The sequence below is a fragment of the Nyctereutes procyonoides genome, unplaced genomic scaffold, assembly GCF_905146905.1.
Source record: "Nyctereutes procyonoides isolate TBG_1078 unplaced genomic scaffold, NYPRO_anot_genome, whole genome shotgun sequence".
NCBI lineage: Eukaryota > Metazoa > Chordata > Mammalia > Carnivora > Canidae > Nyctereutes > Nyctereutes procyonoides.
In genome coordinates, this window is record NW_026575142.1 from 44,176,449 (window position 1) to 44,197,759 (window position 21,311).

At 40.9% G+C, this 21,311-nt stretch overlaps 1 protein-coding gene across 1 annotated transcript in view; it reads left to right on the forward strand.

The window, feature by feature from the left end:
• Positions 1 to 21,311, forward strand: part of USP13 (ubiquitin specific peptidase 13) — a 114,457-nt gene that overhangs the window by 35,027 nt on the left and 58,119 nt on the right. Inside the window, exons 4-7 of the mRNA XM_055308155.1 lie at positions 5,142 to 5,263; positions 10,858 to 11,000; positions 12,616 to 12,800; positions 19,747 to 19,841. Of these exons, the coding sequence (XP_055164130.1) occupies positions 5,142 to 5,263; positions 10,858 to 11,000; positions 12,616 to 12,800; positions 19,747 to 19,841 (545 nt within the window). The remainder of the gene's footprint in view (positions 1 to 5,141; positions 5,264 to 10,857; positions 11,001 to 12,615; positions 12,801 to 19,746; positions 19,842 to 21,311) is intronic.

Genomic DNA, 21,311 nt, shown 5'->3' on the forward strand with positions numbered 1-21,311 from the left:
GTATATTCTTAGTATAGATATATATCATGCTTTTAGACTTTTTTCCTGTAGGCAGTTGGGGACCATTAATACTTAGATTCCAAACTGTGCTCTGAGGCACAGTGGAGTGCCACAGTGAACTCACAGGCGCACCACAAGATATTTTAACACTTCAAGGGAACAACAGTGATGCTTGAACATTGCATGAACTATTTAACTGGTGTAGTTTTACTATCGAAGTATCCTATATTCCTTTCAGTGACTTTGTGCAACTTTTTTTTTTGTGTGTGTGGTTTCTATGATAAAAGGCAAGTACCATGTGAAAGTAAATGTGGGACAGGAAATGAAGGTGGCAGTGTTCCATTTGATTCAAAGAGAAGTTGTGCAGTGTCCAAAAAGGGTACATATCCCACATATCCCATTAACAAGGGACTGTGGTTATTTCAGAGTGAAATAGAACATTTCTGTCTTTCCATTTATGTATATTATTTTCTCGGATGGTTACTAAGTATTTTTTTTAAAGATTATTTATTTATTTGTTCATAGAGACACACACAGAGAGAGAGAGAAAGAGAGAGAGAGAGAGGCAGAGACAGAGGCAGAGGGAGAAGCAGGCACCATGCAGAGAGCCTGACGTGGGACTTGATCCAGGGTCTCCAGGATCACACCCTAGGCTGCAGGCGGTGCTAAACCGCTGCGCCACGGGGGCTGCCCAGTTACTAAGTCTTTAGAACATAAATACTTTTTAAGTTGTTTGGACCCAACTCCTAAATAAACAGAGCTATTGGGGATTTCTTTTGGCTTAGGGCCGCTGTGTATGGAGAAAGTAGGTAGCTCTGTGTCAATGTTTTTTTTTTTTTTTGTGTCAATGTTTTTAAGCTAGAGAGGGACATTGTTAGATTGTCTTTTAAAAGATAACTTATAACAATAGGGGAGACTGTGAATTTTTTGGACTCAGCTGATACAAACTTACCATTTTATGAGATAGAAGGAGAGAAGGGGGGATATAAGGGAGTCCAGGATCTTCAAAAAATACCCCAGGACTCATGATGTAGTTCTGGCCTAATCTTCCATATTTTTTATAGTCAAGCTACAAATGCATATAGATGTGTAAATAACTGCTAATGTATTTAGTACGTATCTTTGGTATGTCATTCAAACAGTTTTAAATATTCACATTTTTATTGATTTCTCCTCCTTCCCATCAGCTTTCAGAAATAGGAGTAAAGGAATCAAGTTCTTTGTGTCTGAAGTCTGAGACATCAAAAAACCACTACCAAACCTCAGAGAGCTTAACTTTCCACTTTTTTGGTTTTAGCCCTCATATTCATACTTGATGAGAAACAGAACATTTGTAGAAATTTCTAGGAATGGGCCTATTAGGGAACTCCCTCAGATAATCCAGCTGTTATCTATAATGGCCAGAAGGTTCTAGTAAACTCCATTTTGCCACTTCCTTCTGAAGTAGGCCCCAGAACAGGGTCTGCGTTCAAGGTTTCCCCCATACCTTCTTGTGATGGTGAATGGTTGGTCAGATTTCACAGCACTGGATCAGTGAGACCTCTCACCTCTAGGCCACATATTAATCAGTCTGGTCAGGCCGGGACACCTCTGAGCTGGGTGTCAGAGTCCTGGTTTGATTTAGGGGTCTTTTTCTTCCACAGTGCTGCTTAGGTAAGTCACTTCTCGGAAAGGCTGTGGTCCCAGCCACTTCTCCCAGGGATCTGAGAGGATCATTGAAGTAGAATTGGGAAGAGATATTAAAAACTTTTTTTTTAATTTAGAAAAAGAGTCCATTCAGGTATTGCCAGTTAATAGCCATAGTGGAAAGTAGCTGCTGGATTGGTTGGAGATCCTAGACCTACTGGTCCCTAGGGCATAATTTCTCTGCAGGTTCCTCAACTAGATACTTTTGGGGTGGTAAGACTCTAGGGAAATTTGGAACTTGTAGATTTTTACCTAGGATTGTGAGGTCATATAGGAGAAACCCTAAATTTGTCCTTTAAAACCAGAAGTAACTTAGGTTACTTCTGCTGATTTTTCCTTAATTTGGATAAAGATTTTTGGGAAACATCATGGTCCCCTTATATCCCATCGAATTAAAAATAAAAATAAAAACGACGATAGACAAAGTATAAAGAAGCCCAATAAAGTTCAGTTTTTTTTGCACGACAGTACTTTGCTTATTTTTTTTTAAATTTATTTATGATAGTCACAGAGAGAGAGAGAGAGAGAGAGAGAGAGGCAGAGACACAGGCAGAGGGAGAAGCAGGCTGCATGCACCGGGAGCCCGACGTGGGATTCGATCCCGGGTCTCCAGGATCGCGCCCTGGGCCGAAGGCAGGCGCTAAACCGCTGCGCCACCCAGGGATCCCACTTCGCTTATTTTTAAGCACATATCTGTTACCAATTTAAAAAACCCCAAACCCACAGGTATCCTTGTGGTGCTCCTGCTTTGCTGTTGTCCTTAGCATATTGGGGTTTTTAACTTCCTGAAATCTTTCACAGACATTTACTGAGTGCATGGTGTGTGCTGGGTACTGTGCAGGGGCTGGACATATCCAAGGTGAATAAGACCCATTCCCTGCTCTGACAGTTTCCTGTCTAGAAGCCTCTGAAATTCATATGTTCACAGAGGAGGATCCCCATGTGATATCATGGTCTTCTTTGGGACGAGCCACAGGGAGGGGAAAGCACTTTCAATTAGGTTGGTTGGCAGCTGTGTAGAGAAAGTGGTGATGGTGATGATGGGGCTTGCTATCTGTGCAGCCCCTGAGACCTGCCAGGTCCTATCCTAGATGCCTTAAAACCTTACCTTGTTTAATCCTCTCAACAATCTTGTGGGGGTAGATAACATTATTCATAGCTTACTCCTGAGGAAAGTGAACTTGGAAAGAACTTGCCCAGGATTACATAGTTAGTAAATGACAGAGCAGGATTTTTTTAGACTTAGTTTATCATTGTCTTTGGCCAGGTAAGATCTGACTTAGTATTAAATGAATGTGTTTTCTGTGGACAAGAGACACTTAGGTAATAATATTATATGAGCCAGATCTATATATAAAAACAAAAGAGTTGTACTTCGGTTCCTTAAAATTGTTATAAAAGATGTAATAAAGATTTAAGAATAGAAAAAAGCTCACCCACTCACTGTTTTCATTTGTTCAGATTTCCTTCTGTTTCTTGTCTATGAGCATAACTTTTGCAAAGTTGTTTTTACAGTGGAGATGGATTATGTATTTTCAGCATTGACATAGCATAAATATTTCCGCTTCTACATAGCCTAAATGAATATGATATTCTGTTGGGTTGAACACCATTCTTATTGAACATTTAGGTCCTAATTTTTATTATTATAGATTTTGGGGCATTCACATTTTTGAACATATAGAACGTATTTATTTGAATAATTTCCTTCAAATAAATGCCTTTTGTTACTTTTTTAAAAATTTGAAGATCTAGTTGCTTTTATTACATGATTCATGAATTGGGCAGCATCCCATCTAGCAAATAACGCCTTTAACAACTCCCTAAACTCTTAGAAGCATTTTTAACATTGCTTTTTGGCAAACTGACCTTTATGGTTACCTAATAACGTTGGCAATGTCTTCATTTTGGCATTTCTGACCCTTACTGTTTGGAATCTTATTAAATTGTCAAGACCATGTTTTCCCTGTATCTCATTTTCTACTTAAGACTGCCTCCTTTAAAAAAAAAAAAAAAAAGGCCTGCCTCCTTTTGAGAATTCAGGAGCAGAGCTGTACACAAAAACATATGCTTTTTGATTAGAGGCAAACAACCAGGTGATTAAGAGAACCTAGATCCTTTGGTTCTCAGGTGTTTGCTTCATTTACGAAAGTCACTTTTTTTCTGTCTACAGGCTCATGTTTGTGTACCTGTTTATGTGTGATGTGAGTGGAATATGGCTCAATAGCTCCTGTCACCATAGTTTCAAACATCTAAATAGACAAACCTGATCTGGGATCCTGGCATCCATGCAAATGTAGGGCTGAAAAGTCCATGTGAATATTGTGACAAGACATTTCCTTGAGCCTTCACTTAACCTTTACCAGAGGTTAGCCAAGCAAACAGGTGATGATCTGATACATAATAGGCTAGAGGAGCCCAAGTTTCTTACTGAAAATTCTGTACATCCTGAGGACAACGGGACTGCTTATATTATGGGGTTTTCCCCTCTGGTTTGTGATGCAATATCTTAATAATTCTTAGAAGGGGTAGAGGAGAGAGGGAGAGACAAGAGAGAGGGAAATTGAAATTTTATTTTTAAATCATACCTATCATTTATTGACTACCTACTATTACGTGCCAGGTCTCTTGTCTATAATTTCTTATTTTATTTTTCATATGAACTTTGTGAGATAAGATCTGTTATCTCCATTCCACAAATGAGGAAACTAAGAATTAGAGACTTTGTAACTTGCTCAAAGTTACGTTAAATTTTGGAACTGGAATTTGAACCTTGGTTTATCTATTCGGAAAACCCTTTACTTTCTTCCATATGACAGTGTTGTGAAAAACATTCCAATCCATTCTTATGCAACCAGGAGCCAGGTACCCAACAAATCATAATTAATGATTTAACTCCTTTAAAAATATTTAAGAATTGAGTATCTAGCACCTGTATCTATTTTATTTTTAAAAATATTTCTCATCCTTTTATTTTTTAGATTTTATTTATTTATTTATTTATTCATTCATTCATTCATTCATTCATTCATGAGAGACACAGAGAGAGAGGCAGAGACACAGGCAGAAGAAGCAGAGGGAGAAGCAGGCTCCATGCAGGGAGCCTGATGTGGGACTCGATCCCGGGTCTCCAGGATCACGTCCTGGGCTGAAGACAGACGCTTAACCGCTGAGCCACCCAGGTGTCCCACCCGTATCTATTTTAATCGTAAAGCTGTATGGTAGGACTGTCTTTATTCATCCGTCACTTATTAATAAGTGTTTGTAACTTAGGAAGGATGGTAGGCCCTTTACTCCTGTTTTGGGGCAGACGGATGGTCATCAGAGGAGGGAATCGTAAATGTCATGCTCTTGGTTTGTCAGTCCTGTGGATTTCTGGCTTTCCCAGTGAGTGCTGCCTCAGTGGAGAATGTTCTGTCTTCACTTCTTGTTCTTTGTTTTTGTTTTTTCCTCAGATCTAGATACTGATGACGATTTAAATAGCGACGATTATGAATATGAAGACGAAGCCAAACTTGTTATATTCCCAGACCACTATGAAATAGCACTACCAAATATTGAGGAGTTACCAGCCCTGGTCAGTGAGTGTGCACGGCTGCTAGCTAGATGCGCGTGACTCTCTGTGTCAGGTGTGTGTGCGTGTGCAGTGTGTGTGTACTTGGGGGTGGGGAAAGCAGGTTGAATGAGAGAAGAGAAGAATGAGCATGAACATGAGCAGATTGCTTCTTCTCTGTGAAAGGGTCTTGCAGGGTGAGGTGTTAGTAGTGTTGGGCCCGATACTCTCTGCTGCGTGTGATTTCCATTGCTGTGTGGGCCTGTAAGCATATAAACATTGGGCTGGTCGCTCCCTAGTGGGCTGGCCTCCCCCACCTCCCCGTGGTGGGCTGGCCTCCCCCATGGTGGGTTGGCCTCTCTCATGGTGGGCTGGCTTCTTGCCACTTGTAATTCACAATCTGTTGCTTAGATTTTAACACTGTGCCCCTGAGATGTACAGGGGCTGTTGGATGGGGGGTGTCTTCCTTTTTTTTTTTTTTAATATTTTATTTTATTTATTTGACAGAGAGAGAGCACAAGCAGGAAGAGTGGTAGAGGGAGAGGGAGAAGCAGACTCCCTGGTGAGCAGGGAACCCGACATGGGGCTCAATCCCAGGACCCTGGATCATGACCCGAACAAAGGCAGACACTTAACTGACTGAGCCAGCAAGGCGCCCTGAAAGGGGTGTTTTCTAATCAGAGGAGTGGCTATATTTTTATCTCTTCTGTATGTTAGACTTCCATGTGAGATTTCGTTTGGGAAAAATAAGGATTTCTCTGTCAAAACAACAGCAACATGATTATAAAAATAACCAAACGTTTACAAATCACAAGTCTACGGGAGCTCCGTGGTAATGAGACTCCTTGAAAGTTTTGTTCCTCAGGAAGACTAAGACTACTTTCTAGGTTTTAACATTTAGATTTAGTAGTGAATTTTTCTTTTTTCCCTCTTCTCTTCCCTTGTTTTTTATGGAGCAACTTTCACCTTGCAGTGAAAGGCAGTGGCAGTGGCCATGTGAGGAGGCCAGCTTCTGTTTTACTTTGATCCTGTAAAGGGGCCCGGAACTCCGATGAGGACCCAACCATTCCTCGTGTTCATTCTTCCTTTCTTGTATTGTCTCCCCACCCCATCCTTCTCTCTTTTGTTCTCTTCCCTTCTTTTTCCTCTTTTCCACTCTCTGCACACTCAGACTTCTCAGAGCCTGGCCACTGGAGGCCGGGGGTCAGGGTCAGTGGAGTTCAGGCATGCTAGTTCTTTCCTTCCCTCCTTGTACTCCACCAGCACAAAAGCCAGGTGTTCGGGCTGGGAATCTTCAGGACATTGTGTGACTTTGTATCTACAGCCACCTGCTCACTTGCTTCTGCCAGGAGGGGGGGCCGTGTTTGTGCTTGGGGTTCCCATGTCATTAGAGGCCAGGTTTCTACCATTCAACCTCTTTTGCCCCTGACCTACTTTATACCTAAATATAAGACCATAGAAATGAAAATGTTGTGTATTTAGCTACTGTAGCTCTTTCCTCTAATTATTATATGTGACATATCCTTTTTAGCGCGCTAAGTGCACAGTGTTTAGCAGTGCATAGAGAATTAAATTACCTCTTGTTTCTCCAGTTCCCTGTGTTGACTCATGTGGCTGTTACCAAGGATAAAATATATGAGTGGCAAAATGGTCTCACCTCGTCCCATTACCTGAAATTATATACTAAAGCTTGTATCTCCAGGATCCTAAGAGTTCTTACTGCCTGCCCTGTTTAACATAACTCTTTCATCTGCTGTCAGAACAGAAATAAAGAAGCACATTGTGAATAAATGTCATGAGAAATGATTTTTCTCTCACTTAGGAAGGAAAAAGTCTTTATGTGAAAGAGTTAATGAAAGAGGCCTTAAGTGTTTTTTAATTATTCCCATACTCAGAATATAATTCAAAGTGTGAATACTTTTACTTAAAGTGAAGTGTCGTAGAAATCTGAATCCCTCAATATATGTTATAATTTTTAATAGAGTCTTTTAGAATTAAGAAATATATGAAAATTTTTTAAAAAGGAGAGGGAGAATTATTTGGAAGTTGGGGTGGAGAGATTGAAAGAAAAGCCTGGTCTTATCTGATAGTATCTTATAGGATTGATTTATATAATAGGATTTATTTATATAATAGGTGCTAGTTTCTGTCTTTTCATTCTTCTGGTACATTTTTGCGTTTGGTATTCTGTTTTTAAGCTTTTAAAGATATATATATATATATATATATATATATATATATATATTTATTTATTTATTTATTTGACAGAGCATGGGCAAGTGAGAGAGAGAGAGCATGAGCAGGGGTAGAGGGAGAAGCAGACTCCCCACTGAGCAGGGAGCCCGATGTGGGGCTCAATCCCAGGACCCTGGGGTCTTGAGCTGAGCTGAAGGCAGACTCTCTTTAAGCTTTAAATAACAAGAATTATTGAGCTGAAAATTACCCAACCAGATGACTCTTCCTTCATCTTTTGAGCTTCTCAGCACAGATAAAATTCTGTTTCAGATAGGAACTCTGTGGATTGTACCAGGAAGCTAAATCACCTCTCAGTGATATGGAATTCACAGAGATAATAGCATTTGGAACTCAGTAGGGATCTGATAACCTGAAATCCAGTGCCTCATTTTAGACATCAGGAGCTCAAGCAGTGGTGTGCTTGTAAATATTTAGCAATGAGCTCCCTGGGGGAAAAAACCTGCTCTGTAGTGTTTGATGATTTCCATGGTGTAATATTCGCACCCTGGCTGATTTCAGATTAGTGTGATGTCTCCGAAAGCAGTGTTGAAAAGAGAATGTGCAATAGCACACCATTATATAGAGTTTCCACGTCACATGATGTAAATGTAAATAACCTCAAGAGCATACAGAAAGTGTATGAGTGTAGAATGAAAAGTGAAGAGTTTTGAATATTTGTTACTTTTAAAAAATATATTTTACTTGATTGTAAGTTTTTATAATTTAGTTTTCAGTAATGGGTGTATTTAACAACCATCTTGCAGAATTTCTTAAAATTTAAGAATCAGTTCTGTGAGCCAGTTTGAGTCAGTTCCAGAACACTACTGAATTTGAGGCCTAGGAGACCTGGGATGGAGCCAGGACTAGTACCAAGTTTTTTCCTTCATTCTAGATAACAAATCTGGGGAAAAGAGAATTCCTGGCATAATTATAGGGTAATAGATCCTGCTCTTCAGCTATGGTCCATATAAAGGGCTGCTAAATGATTTCAGGTGATACTCTGAAAACACTAGATTAGTGTTTTATAGTGGCCCAGAAGTTTGAGGAAGTTTTGTTGAGTGTCACCAACAAGTATATTCAAAGAAAAGAGAGAATATTATGTTCAAAGCTTGGTCAGCATTATTGTGCATTGTGGAGAAGATTCAGAGGAGGACAGGGAATGGATTGAGATAGTCATTGAAGCAACAAGGAACTTGTAATAACAGGCCAGATTAAAAAGATTAGGATGTATAGCCAAAAGAGCTAAGGCAGCATGGAAGTGTTAAGGCAGCCCAAACCTGTAGGATCAGGAAGGGGTTTGTGGTGACCTCAACACTAGTTTCTAGGGGCATTCCTGGAAGGAAGTGGGAGATGAGTTTTGATAATTTTTAAAAAAGATTTATTTATTTGAGAGAGCAGAGTGAGTGAGAACAGGAGTAGGGGAGAGGGGCAGAGGAAGAGGGAGAAGCAGGTTCTCTGCTGCGCAGAACTCCGATCCCAGGACACTGGGATCATGACCTGAACCGAAGGCAGATGATTAACTGATTGAGCCACCCAGGCGCCCCTGACTTTGATAATTGAAAGAAATAGTTAATTCTGTACAAGTGCTTGTGGTGAGAGATGAATGGGAATATCTCTTTTAAAAGGTTTAAGTATATTTATGGATGCCTGACATGTAATGGAGTATAAGCTTTTAGGGGGCAGAGACCTCTTCTTTTTTCTTGACTGTGCCTTGCTCAGTGTCATCAGTCGGGAGTACCTGGGAGAGTTTGAGGCTGCTGCAGGAGACAATCTGATATTCGCAGCAGACCAGCGTGACTGCTGTGTGGAGGAGGGGGCAGGAGTGGGAGAGAGGAACCGGTGAGGAGGCTGCTGTGTGGCCGTCTGGGTGAGGTGTTTTAGTGGCTGGGACCAAGATGAGTGTGAGTGAAGTTGAGAAGAGGAAGATTCCAAATAGATTTTGGATGTAGGAGTTAGAGGAATTGCTCATGGGTTGAGTGGGAGTGAAATGGCAGCTGAGGGAGCTTCCTTCATGGTCTCTTGATGAGTTTTAGGGCTACCCAGGGGAAAATACTCTGCACAATGTTCAGCTAATTGTGCAAGATGTTAGTAATGTGGGGACACCTTGGTGTAAAAACTTTTAAAAACCATTCTGTGGCTTTTGTTATATTTGGAGTTGGGCATCCATTGCTACTGTCTCCATGTGGAATGTTTTCATCAGCCCCCCACCCCTCATCCCTCCCAGCCCCTGGCAATCACTAATCTACTCTGTCTCCATGGATTTGCCTATTCTGAACATTTCATACAAATGGAGTAATACATTATACATAGTTTTTTTGGTGACTCCTTTTAAAAATTAGTATGTCTTTTCAAGATTCACTCATGTTGTAGCATGTATCAGGACTTCATTCTTTTTACTACTGAATAACATTCCATTGTGTGGACATATGACATTTTATTTATCCACTTGTCATTAATGGGCAATTGGGTTGTTTCTGCTTTTTGGCTATTGTAAATATGCTTCTGTGAACATATGTGTATAAGTTTTTGCAGGGGCACATATTTTTATTTTTCTGGGATATATACCTACGAGTCAAATTGCTAGGATATATGGTGACTCTATTTAACCATATGTGGAACTGCCAAACTGTTTGCCAAAGTGGCTGCGCCATTTTACATTCACACCAGGCTCTGTTTTTAAAGACAGAAATAGTTATTATAGCATTAAGCAAATAGCAAATGTGGTGGTAGGCATATGTCTCGGATTAATCAGGTTTGGGAGAAAACAGAGAATTTGCACCCCCTTCCTCTGTGGTCAGTTGGCATCAGGCTGGACATCACAGATTTGTTCATGATGTAGACTGATCTGGCACAGAGACACCTAGACATGTCCCCATCCAGGGTCACATTTGCACCAGATTAAGAAATGGAGCCATGCTGTTTGCATTCCATTCAAATGCCTTTGACCACATGCCATTGTGTGATGAGTTGAGGATATTGGATATCTGGGTATTTATTTGTTAGGAGGAAAACACACCACTTGGGTTAATCCTAGGCATTCCTGTAGCTAATTTCACTCTTATAAATTGTTTGCCGTATACTTTTAACTCTGCTTGCTAAGAAATTGTTAAATCTGACTTCTGTGCTTGGATTTACAAACTGGATTGTGTTCCTTGCTATCTTGTATCATTGTCAATACTGCACACTCTAGGTTAGGGACAAAACCTAGCTAGATTCATGGAGAAATTGCTGGAATCAGCTAACTAGGATCTTGCTCTTATGGTAACTGCTGTCTGAATTTTCTTGGATTAGGTTGTATTTATTAATAAACGTTTACATTTGTTTTCTAGAACTTGCTATTCTCTCAAACAGATTTACGTATGACATTGGGGCTTGTCTTACAGGTAACAATTGCTTGTGATGCGGTTCTCAGTTCAAAATCTCCATATAGAAAGCAGGACCCAGACACATGGGAAAATGAATTGCCAGTATCCAAATACGCAAATAACCTTACCCAATTGGACAACGGAGTCAGGATTCCTCCAAGGTGAGTGTTAGATAGTGAAATGGAACTTTACCCCTTCAAACTGGCCAAAGGAGGGCAGCCCCGGTGGTGCAGCGGTTTGGTGCCGCCTGCAGCCCGAGGTGTGATCCTGGAGACCGGGATTGAGTCCCATGTTGGGCTCTGCGTGGAGCCTGCTTCTCCCTCTGCCTGTGTCTCTGCCTCTCTCTCTCTCTCTCTCTCTCTCTCTCTCTGTGTCTTTATGAATAAATAAAATCTAAAAAAAAAAAAACTGGCCAAAGGAATATTTACCTTTCTATCTCTTCTCTGAATTAGCAGTTATATATATTTTTACCAGATGCCTCTGATCAAAACTAAGCTCAAAATTCTTTCTAAAAGTATCTGTACCTTTGTAGAGGCTGAAGTTGGCCAGTGCAGACCCCTGAGCTCCTCCCTACCCCTAGCTCTCAGTGGCTAGCACCTGCAGCTCTTTGCTTGAGGGCTTTTTCTGCCTGATGAGGCCAGGTAGGCCTGTGCATGGGACAGTTAGAAATGCCACAGAGTTCATGCTCCCTTCTGTCCTCCTGGAACAGCCCTCAACCAGTGACTGTGGAATGGATGGATACACACCCTGGACCCTTACCCTTCGAGAGGGCTGTTTCCTGGAGTTCCCCACCTGGACTGAGCCCCACTTGCTCATGGTGGTCATCTGTTTGTTGACATACCTGAACTGGCTTCTTGCCCTTTCCAGTTTTATTTCCCTGCAGTGCTTCCTAGGATCACCTCCCAGACAAGCCATTTACATTCAGATCTTTGTTTCAGAGTCTGCTTCCAGGAGAACCCAATTTGTAACAGTCTTTGGTTGTCAACTTTTGGCTGGAATGCTCTTTGGGCTACATTAGCATCTCCTGTTAGGTCTGTTGTGTTGACAGAGGCAGGTGCTTGGGGGAAAGAGCAGATGGATTAGGCAGGTGTCTGGTCTTGTTGAAACCTGCCTATACTGCATTCCTATTCTGTGTGGTCTTAGGGGAAGGCAGGCTATTTCTCAATTTCTCCCTTTGACAGTGGGGATGGGGATACTGATTTTGAATGGTGTTTAACAGAATTAGATGATCAAACTTCTGTAAGATACTTGGCACAAACCTGACATTTAACCTTCAGTAAAGTTGACATTCTGCTTAATTTAGATTTGCTGCATAGTAGGATTTTGTTTAATTTCTGTCTCTCCCTCTCAAATAAATAAAATCTTTAGAACTTTGCATGTTTATGCACATGGGATCCTTAATGTTTTAGACTTACATGAACTCCACTGTCCTTCACGTAGGAATTTTAAGGAAACGACCTCCCCTCCTAACCTCAGGTTCTGTGTCTGTTTTCTAAAGTAAAAGAACCATAGCAGAGGCAGGCAGGGTACTGACTGGTCCTGCTGCTCTGGGAGGGGTGACATTAATCTTCTGAAGGGGAAGAGGGGGAAGGAAGCACTGGTTTCTGTTGTTCCGCTGACCATTATCTGTGACACCCCCTTCTTGCGCCCTCACCCCCCCCCTCCTCGATCCCTCCCTGCCCCCAGCAGCTGGAGACACTCTGTTTTCTTGAATGTTAATTTTCTAGCTGTGCCTCACGTTCCAGCGATCCTAACCGCTCTTCTATAACTTTTCAGTGGTTGGAAGTGTGCCAGGTGTGACCTGCGGGAAAACCTCTGGTTGAATCTGACCGATGGCTCTGTGCTGTGCGGGAAATGGTTCTTTGACAGCTCTGGAGGCAACGGCCATGCACTGGAGCATTACAGAGACATGGGCTACCCTCTAGCTGTGAAACTGGGAACCATCACTCCTGATGGGGCAGGTGAGTATGCCTTTACCAACTTTGGGAACTTGCAGTGGCTCCCCTTAATTGGTTGAACCAGTGCCTTCATTCCTGAGTTGGAGGATGTGGGCTCTGGACACAGTGCAGCATAGAATCCTGATTCTGTCTCTCACTGGCAAGTCTTCAAATCCTTCTCAGCTTCAGGTTCTTCCTCTTGAGGATGATTGCAGTAGCTCCCTCATAGGTTTGTTGATGTGCATAAAGCATTTAGCCCAGTGCATACAGTAAGGCCTGAGTAAAAGTTAGTTGCTAGTGTTGACTGTTATTATTGTCTTTCTGTGTTATCTCTTGGCTAAGAGGACAGGAGTAGGAACCAGGACTTGGGGAGTGAACAGGGATAATCAAATCCACTATTAGAAGAGTAGAGTGAAGCTGTAGAATTCATTACAGGGGTATCATTTCAGAAATGCAGGGATTCATTAAGGAGAGGGATCTTGAAGGATGCTGTGTGTCAGAGTCCCTGTGTTAACCTCTTTTTTCCTACTTGTACTATCAGCTTCAGAAGTGGTTCTCTTTCTTTATGTTCTCACACTGTATGCTTTCAGGTGTTGGTTTTTGGCCATGTTTGTACAGTGAATTCTATCATTTTGTGATGGAAAAGGGAAATAATATCAGGATCCATAATGAGAAACATAAATGCTGAGCAGTGGCCACAAGAATCCATCATCTAAGCATCATTGAAAACATGTACTAAATGTAGATCTCGATCAACACCTAAAACAGTCTTCTTCATTTTTCCAAGTCTTAGCCTTGATTTTTCTTTACTTTAAGGTCAGATGATTTTTTAGGAGAAATGCAAAGACATTTGTGTCTTCTTCCATGACTGAATTAGCCTGCTTCAGAATTAATTGCCTAGGATGTTTTCACTATATATGGTACACTTCTTGTCTACTATACTTTTTCCATTGAACTGGTTTTGTTTTTCATTTGTTTTATGATTGAGGGCTGACAGTTGGGTCATGTAAAGATTCTCTTCATTTATATTTTGGATAAATTTCCTGCTTCCAAAGTTAGTGGACTGATGTTTAACTCATTAAAGACAAGTAGCTGCAAAAATCCCACATCCTGATGCCAAACATTCCCCTCCCCTACTAGATATACCTCTACACAAGCCAGGGTAAATCCTATGAGTTCCAGATTCTGAAGAGGAAATTCAGGACATGAAGCTGGATTGAGGGTTGCAGCAAGTTGCTTTCAGGTCTTAGCTTTCGCTGAATCACTGCTGTATAGGGCAACCATCATAAGGCTACAGAAGGAAGGGTTTGTAATATAGGAATTCTAGTGGGTAAAATTGGGAGGGGAGAATAATTTGAATGTGTCTCTTTTCTTTCTTTTTTAAGATTTACATATTTGAGGAAGAGAGAGAGCATGCACACAGGGGTCGAGGGGAGGGCAGAGGGAGGAGAGAGAATCCCAAGCAGATTCCAGATTCCAAGCTGAGTGTGGAGCCCCACCCAGGGCTTGATCCCATGACCCTGAGATCACAACCTGAGCTGAAACCAAGAGTCAGACACTTAACTGACTGCACCATCCAGGCACTTCCAATGTGTCTCCTTTCTATGTTGTTTTTTGTAGTGCTTTGATAAGACCAGTTATTAGAAGTCCAGTTCTCAGAACAGCCTAAAACTACAATTATTTGTATACATGGCCAGGTTCTAAAATTTCAGTTGTTTGAAGGCAGAGCTATGTCTTCCTATTGTTGGGTTCCATACAAAATCTTACATATGGTAGGTGCAAATACTTTTGTTAAATAAACCAACTATATGTAAGCATTTAAATAATTAGATTCTATTTAAATGTATGCTAATAATAAAGGCAAGGGTTAAATCTCTTCTCCACACATCTTTAATTTTCTAGAAGCCTTTTCTCTAGCATGAAACTTATTTTTAACTATTATTTAGAGTTTTTTTTCTTCTAAGTTTTCTTCCTTTCAACTTGAAGAAGAAACATTTTATATTTGTCCCTTGATTAAACAAGAAGCAGGTATTCAGTGTAACATTTAGAAAACAGAAAAATTTGAAGAAGTAAATAAAAATCACTAGTACTATCATTTGACAGACACTTTTAACAATTTGGGTATTTCCTTTCAGTTTTGTTTTCTGTTTTAAGCCTTGATCAATTCTTTTTTTTTTCTTAAAGATTTTTTTTATTTATTCAGGAGAGACATAGGCAGAGGGAGGAGCAGGCACCATGCAGGGAGCCCAATGTGTGACTCATTGCTGGACCTGGGATCACGCCCTGAGCTGAAGGCAGATGCTCAACCACTGAGCCACCCAGGCATCCCAGGCCTTGATTAGTTCTTATACAACGCCTCCATGCTGCCCCTGCCCCACATTTTTACAAAAATGGAATCACACTATATAAAATTCTATTCCTTATTTTCCTCTATTTAACATTTAAATATGTGTATATTCCATGTCATTAAATATTCTTTAGTATCCTTCGATAGTTCCATAAGTCCTTTCGGTGTTCTCTAGTTAGTTGTCACAATTTTTTTTTTTTTTGCTAATCTGATGAGTATCCTTGTATATATTGAAATCTTTGGATGTTTGTCTAATGATATATTTAGGATAAATTCTTATGAACAAAGGGTTGAACCTTTTAAATTTTCTGTTGCTGAATTTCTCTTAAACAGTCATAGTAATTTACATTCCCATTAGTATATGACAATACTCATTTCAGCAAATCTTTGACAACTTTGGGTATTTGCCATTTTTAAAAACCTTTGCTAATCTAATATCTTGTTTTTATTTGCTTTACTAGTGAGGCTGAACATTTTTCATAGTATTTTTGGCCATTTGTAGTTCTCTTTGTGAATTTCTTTTTTTTTTAAATTTAATTTATTTATTATTTATGATAGACACACACACACAGAGAGAGAGAGAGAGAGAGAGAGAGAGAGAGAGGCAGAGACACAGGAGGAGGGAGAAGCAGGCTCCATGCCGGGAGCCCGATGTGGGACTCGATCCCAGGACTCCAGGATCGCACCCTGGGTCAAAGGCAGGTGCCAAACCGCTGAGCCACCCAGGGATCCCTCTTTGTGAATTTCTTAGATGGATTTTCTAGTAGGCGTGTGTAGGTGCTCCTTATTGGTTTTAAAAAACTCTGTAGCTAGTAAGAATATTAATTCATTATCTGCCATAGTTAAGTGCTTGGTTTTTTTTCAGGGTTTTCTTGATGTATTCGAGAGTATTTGAATCCATACTCATGTTTCTATTATAGAAGGCATAAAACAAACAGCAATGTAGATCAGATAGCCTGTGATGAGGGTTCTTGAATTCATTCACCTGAAATAATGTTCACTTTTTGAAGAAAGGTCAGGGTTTGATTACTGCTTGTCTTGTGCAGAGCTGGTTTTAACAAAATGATTATTTCCAGTGAATTATCATTTAGTTTATGGGATGCATCAATTTTATGTTAATTTCTATTAAGTCTGTTTAATAGATTGCTAGCTGCGACTCATTTATTTTAAAGCCAAATACGTTAATGAAAACATGCCTGAAGTTTTCCTTAATGTCCGATGATGAACCTTGTGGATATGGAGGCCTCAGAGGGCTGGGTACCCTCTGTCTAGGGTTGGATGGCCACCTTCTGGTGAAGGTACCACTGCCAGTTGTCCCATTTCCATATTTGTTAGGCTCACTGAGGCTAATTCAATTTGCAAGAGAGAAAGTGTTTATTTTTTAGTTTATTGTGAGAACCACAACTGCTTGTATGTGAGATGTTTATGTTGGCTTGACCAGTACATTCCTTTCCTGTGGGGAGCTAACTTATATTTAGAATATTGCTTAGTGAACATGGAATCCAAGCAGGTTGTGAATTCAAGTATTTAATGGTAATGTGATCTGGCCCTCCTGGCTTCCTTCTCCCCAATAAGGATATACCTGTTTGGTGAGAAAGTCCTACTCACCTTGAGGTCACAATTTAGAATTGGTTCTTCCAAGAAGCCTGGACTGCCTAGGTGAAGCCATTGTGGTGTCATGGGTAGTAAAATGGGTCCCATATCAAATTCCATTCTGGGTCTCCATGAGTACAGCAACAAACAAACCAGGAAACAGATCACCATACAAACAAACAAATAAAAAGAGCTTTCCTCTGTGGGAGGAGATGTTGATTTGGCAAAGCAAGGATGAGATTCTGGGTGGGAAGGGAGTGAGGAGGGACAGAGATAGGAGAGGGTGTTTTGTTCTTCTATTGTGAAGCTAGGTTACCACACTAGGGCTCCTGGGTGGCTCGGTTGGTTAAGTATCTGCCTTCAGCTCAGGTCATGATCCCAGAACCCTGGGATCAGGCCCCAAGTCAGGCTCCCTGCTCAGTGAGGAGTCTGCTTCTCCTTCCTCTACCCCTCCCCTCACTCATGCTCCCTTTCTTTCAAATAAATAAATAAATAAATAAATAAATAAATAAATAAATAAATAAAATCTTTTTTTTTTTTTTAATAAATAAAATCTTAAAAAAAAAGAAGTCTCAGTACCTTGGTGGATTCAGGAGAAGCTTCTGGAGATGCCCACAGCTGCTGTGAAATTGCCTGTCCCACTGGCCCTTGCACCATGGTGCTCAGCAGCATCTTAGGGTGATCTTTCCTGAATCCACTTCAAAATTTTTTCTATGACTATATGTCATTTATAAATTCTTCATGATTGCCAAATTTGAGGATCCCAGTTCATTTTTAGATGTCTTATATGTTACTTACTAAACTATTTTCGTCATTGGGGTAAAAAAACTTTGTGTCCAACCAAATCACATCACATCTTTGGAGCAGTTAATGACTGGAGGTAGGAAACATTAATTTCTCAGTATGGCATGAGCCTAAGAAATGAAAAATTTTAGAGTGATGTGTGATTTTTCACTTATTTCAAAATCCTAAGCCAATGATAACTGTTCCATTTCTGGCAATTTTATTGTTTTCTAATAAAGCTTGAATAACTACAGGCTTAAAGTCTTTTAAGTCTTCAAAATTATTTCACTAGTTAATAATAACCAAAGTTAAAGTGCTGAGGGGATGTCATTTTCACCTTCACCCAGTATCTGAGTGGCAGTTTTCTTGTCACTTGCCATAGATTAAAAAATACTATTTATGTATTTGTTTCAAGTTTCATTTTTGTTGGTGTTTCTAGCATTTAAACTTTTGGGGAAGTTTTTCTTTTTATTTTTTTGGGGGGGGTTCTTGATTGGGCTGGGGATTTTGCCTTTTGTTTTTGAGAGCACTGAATTATATACTAAAGAAAGAATATAAATGAAGGCTGCCTGTCTACAAGTTAAAATGGGCCCCTAGAGGATAAGGGATAGCAGAGAAAGCCAAACATTTAGTCAATTAATAATAGAAAGGCTGACTTTCTTTCATGGCAGTGAGTCTCCACATACCTGTATTTGGGTTAGAATGTCACTATAGTTTGTGTGTGTGTATTTTTTTTTTTTCTCCTGGTGATGTTCCCAAGGGGAGGAACATCCTTGGATGGTCTATCTTTTACTGTCCTAAAGAATAGTATATTTCTTTTTCTTTTTAAAAATTTATTTACTTATTTTAGAGAGAGAGAGAGAGAGAGAGAGGACATGTGCGGGAGAGGCAGAGAGAGAATCTCAAGTAGCCTCCACATTGAGCGTGGAGCCTGACGAGTGTGGAGCCTGACATGAGGCCTGGTCTCATAACCCCGAGATCATGACCTGAGGGGAAATGGATGCTCAACTGACTGAGCTGCCCTCGGAGGGTATCTTGAATCTATTTTCCTTTTAATAGATTTTGTTTTTCCAGTTTAGGAGTGAAGAAATTGTGGTTTTTAACTCTCTCTTTTTGTTAAGGGCATGGGTTGGTGCTTCACCAAATCACTGAGTCTCCTGAAAGAGCTAAGGAAATAGTCTGGTGTAGAGGAAAAAGGACTGGGCCTAAAGATATTTGCCCCCCTCCCACATTGCACTTCTGTGTGAGGACACATAAGATGGTGGTTTGGGTAGTTTTTTTTGGGATTTGCCTTGAAGGCCAAGATGCCCTCGGAGGGGTGGGCCGGGCCTGGGATGGCTGGAATTTCCCAAGTTACCGTGCTGTGCCACATGCATCCTCATTTGCTGTGTGTGCTACAAGGCGGACACACTTGGGAAGTGCTGAACAGTCCTCACTGAGTCCCTCACCAGCTCCGTGGCGTGTGGACACCAAAGTTGGGAAGAAGGGATGAAGGGGCAGGTGGGAGGTGGAAGTTGGTGAGCTGGTGGGTCTGAGACTGTAGAGGATTCTGCAGGCAGACTTTTGTCTTGGACCCAACATCTCAGGGCAGCCATTGAGCTGCTCCTGAGGGCCTGTGTTCCCTCTGTTCCCTCCCAGGCTCCCCCTGCCACAGCAGGTGGTACCACACTCTCCTCCCTCACCCTTCCCTCCTCCTGCACTATTATGCCAGTGTGGTTTTGGGTGCAAAATCAATTGTTAGGCATTTACCCTTGTCTAATTTCAAGTATTTTAACTTTAGACACTGCTTTTTTTTTTTTTTGTCTCAGAAAACCTATTTATTTTTAAAGATTTTGTTTATTTGAGAGAAGGAACAAGCAAGAGCAGGAGTAGGGGGAGAGGTGGACTCCCCACTGAGCAGGGAGCCTGAGTGGGGCTCTATCCTAGGACCCCAAGATTGTGACCTGGGCTGAAGGCAGACACTTAACCAACTTGGCCACCCAGGCACCCCTCAGAAAACCATCTTAAAAATTAATTTCTGAAATGTCAAAAGAAATTTATATATGGGTATAATTACAAAACATACCTATTTACTATGTTTGTTGTTTATCATCTGTCTTTTCTCCCCTTGAGTGTACTCACAGGAGGTTTCCATTGGCTTTATTCATCGATGTATCCCAAGTGCATAGCGGGAGCTCAATAGATATATGTTGAATATTGAGTGACTTGGTTAAAGATCTCACTCTTTGTTTTCTCTTCACCCTGTAGATGTTTATTCTTTTCAAGAAGAGGAACCTGTTTTGGATCCTCATTTGGCCAAGCACTTAGCGCATTTTGGAATTGATATGCTTCATATGCATGGGGTAAGAAGGTCCACTTTGTCTCTATTCCCACCTGGTGGGGAGGGAACCCTTTGGTCTCTTTAATATGTAATTACTGTGACAGGAATCTTACTTTAATGGTTTTAGGTTTTCATGTTTGCATTTACTTCTTGAATTTAATTAATTAGCATTTTCTTTTGGTTACCAGCTTAATTTTTTTTTATGTTATAATAAAAATGGCATCTCGTCGAGTACCATTTGTTTTGGTTGGAGTTTACTGGTAAAATTTCTGTCTCCTTTATTGGAGAATTGCATGAATCACTCCTCGTTCACTGAAGCGAGAAGGTACGGGAAGATGACCTTTAAAATGGTCTGTGACCAACATCACTTTAATTAATTTCAGGAAGGGAAGCAGAGCTCGGGGGTGGAAAGAATAAGCCAACATATTGTTGATGGGAAAAGGCTGTGCTTCATTTAATATTGTGTTTTCAAGCCGGTGTCATGACTATGTAACGTCCGTCCCTGTGAGGAGCTGCTTCAGTGTGCATGCTCTGCTTGGGCCCTTCCCTCCCAGCCTGTCTCCTCCTCAGCCTCTCCTCCCTTCTGTCTCCTCGTCCTCACCTCACTCATGGCACCCTTTAATGTATGTCCTTTGCGCTTCTGTAAACCTCCCTCCTATTTCAAGGCGCTTCCAGGGCCTGTGATTTTTCCTTCACTTTCCTCTGCAGCTGCCTTCCCGTTCTGTTTGCTGTGTTGGATTGTATTTTTTCTTTTTTAAATATTTTATTTATTCATGAGAGTCATAGAGAGAGCGGCAGAGACATAAGCAGAGGGAGAAGCAGGGTCCCTGCAGGGAGCCCAATGTGGGAACTCGATCCCAGGACCCCGGGATCATGCCCTGGGCTGAAAGCAGATGCTTAACCACTGAGCCACCCAGGTGCCCCTGCATTGTATTTTCCCTTCAAATTATTCTACTAGCTTCTTTGTTTCCATTCCTATTTGTCTTTCTTGCTGGCATCCCCTTACCTCTCAGCCTCTTTCTCCTTTCATTTTTAAATCTTTTAAATGTGTGTATGTGTGTTTTCCTGTGGAAGGACATACAAAACATAAAATTTACCGTTGTAACTATTTTTATTTTATTTATTTTTAAAGATTCTATTTATTTATTCATGAGAGACATACAGAGAGAGGCAGAGACACAGGCAGAAGGAGAAGCAGGCTCCCTGTGGGGAGCCCAATGCAGGACTGGATCCTTGGACCCTGGGGTCATGCCCTTAGCCAAAGGCAGATGCTCAACCACTGAGCCACGCAGGCGTCCTTATGATTGTTAACTATTTTTAAGTGTGAGGTTCTGTGTGGCATTAGGATTTTGTGCAGCATCACCATCTCAGTCTCTTTAGGTGATTTTTTTTTTTTTTTTTTTTTTTTTGCTTCGTTTCGGGAGAAAAAGGGGCAAAAACATCTATGGCTGTCAGAAATAATTCTTGGGACTTGATCTTTGGGTGAGAATGA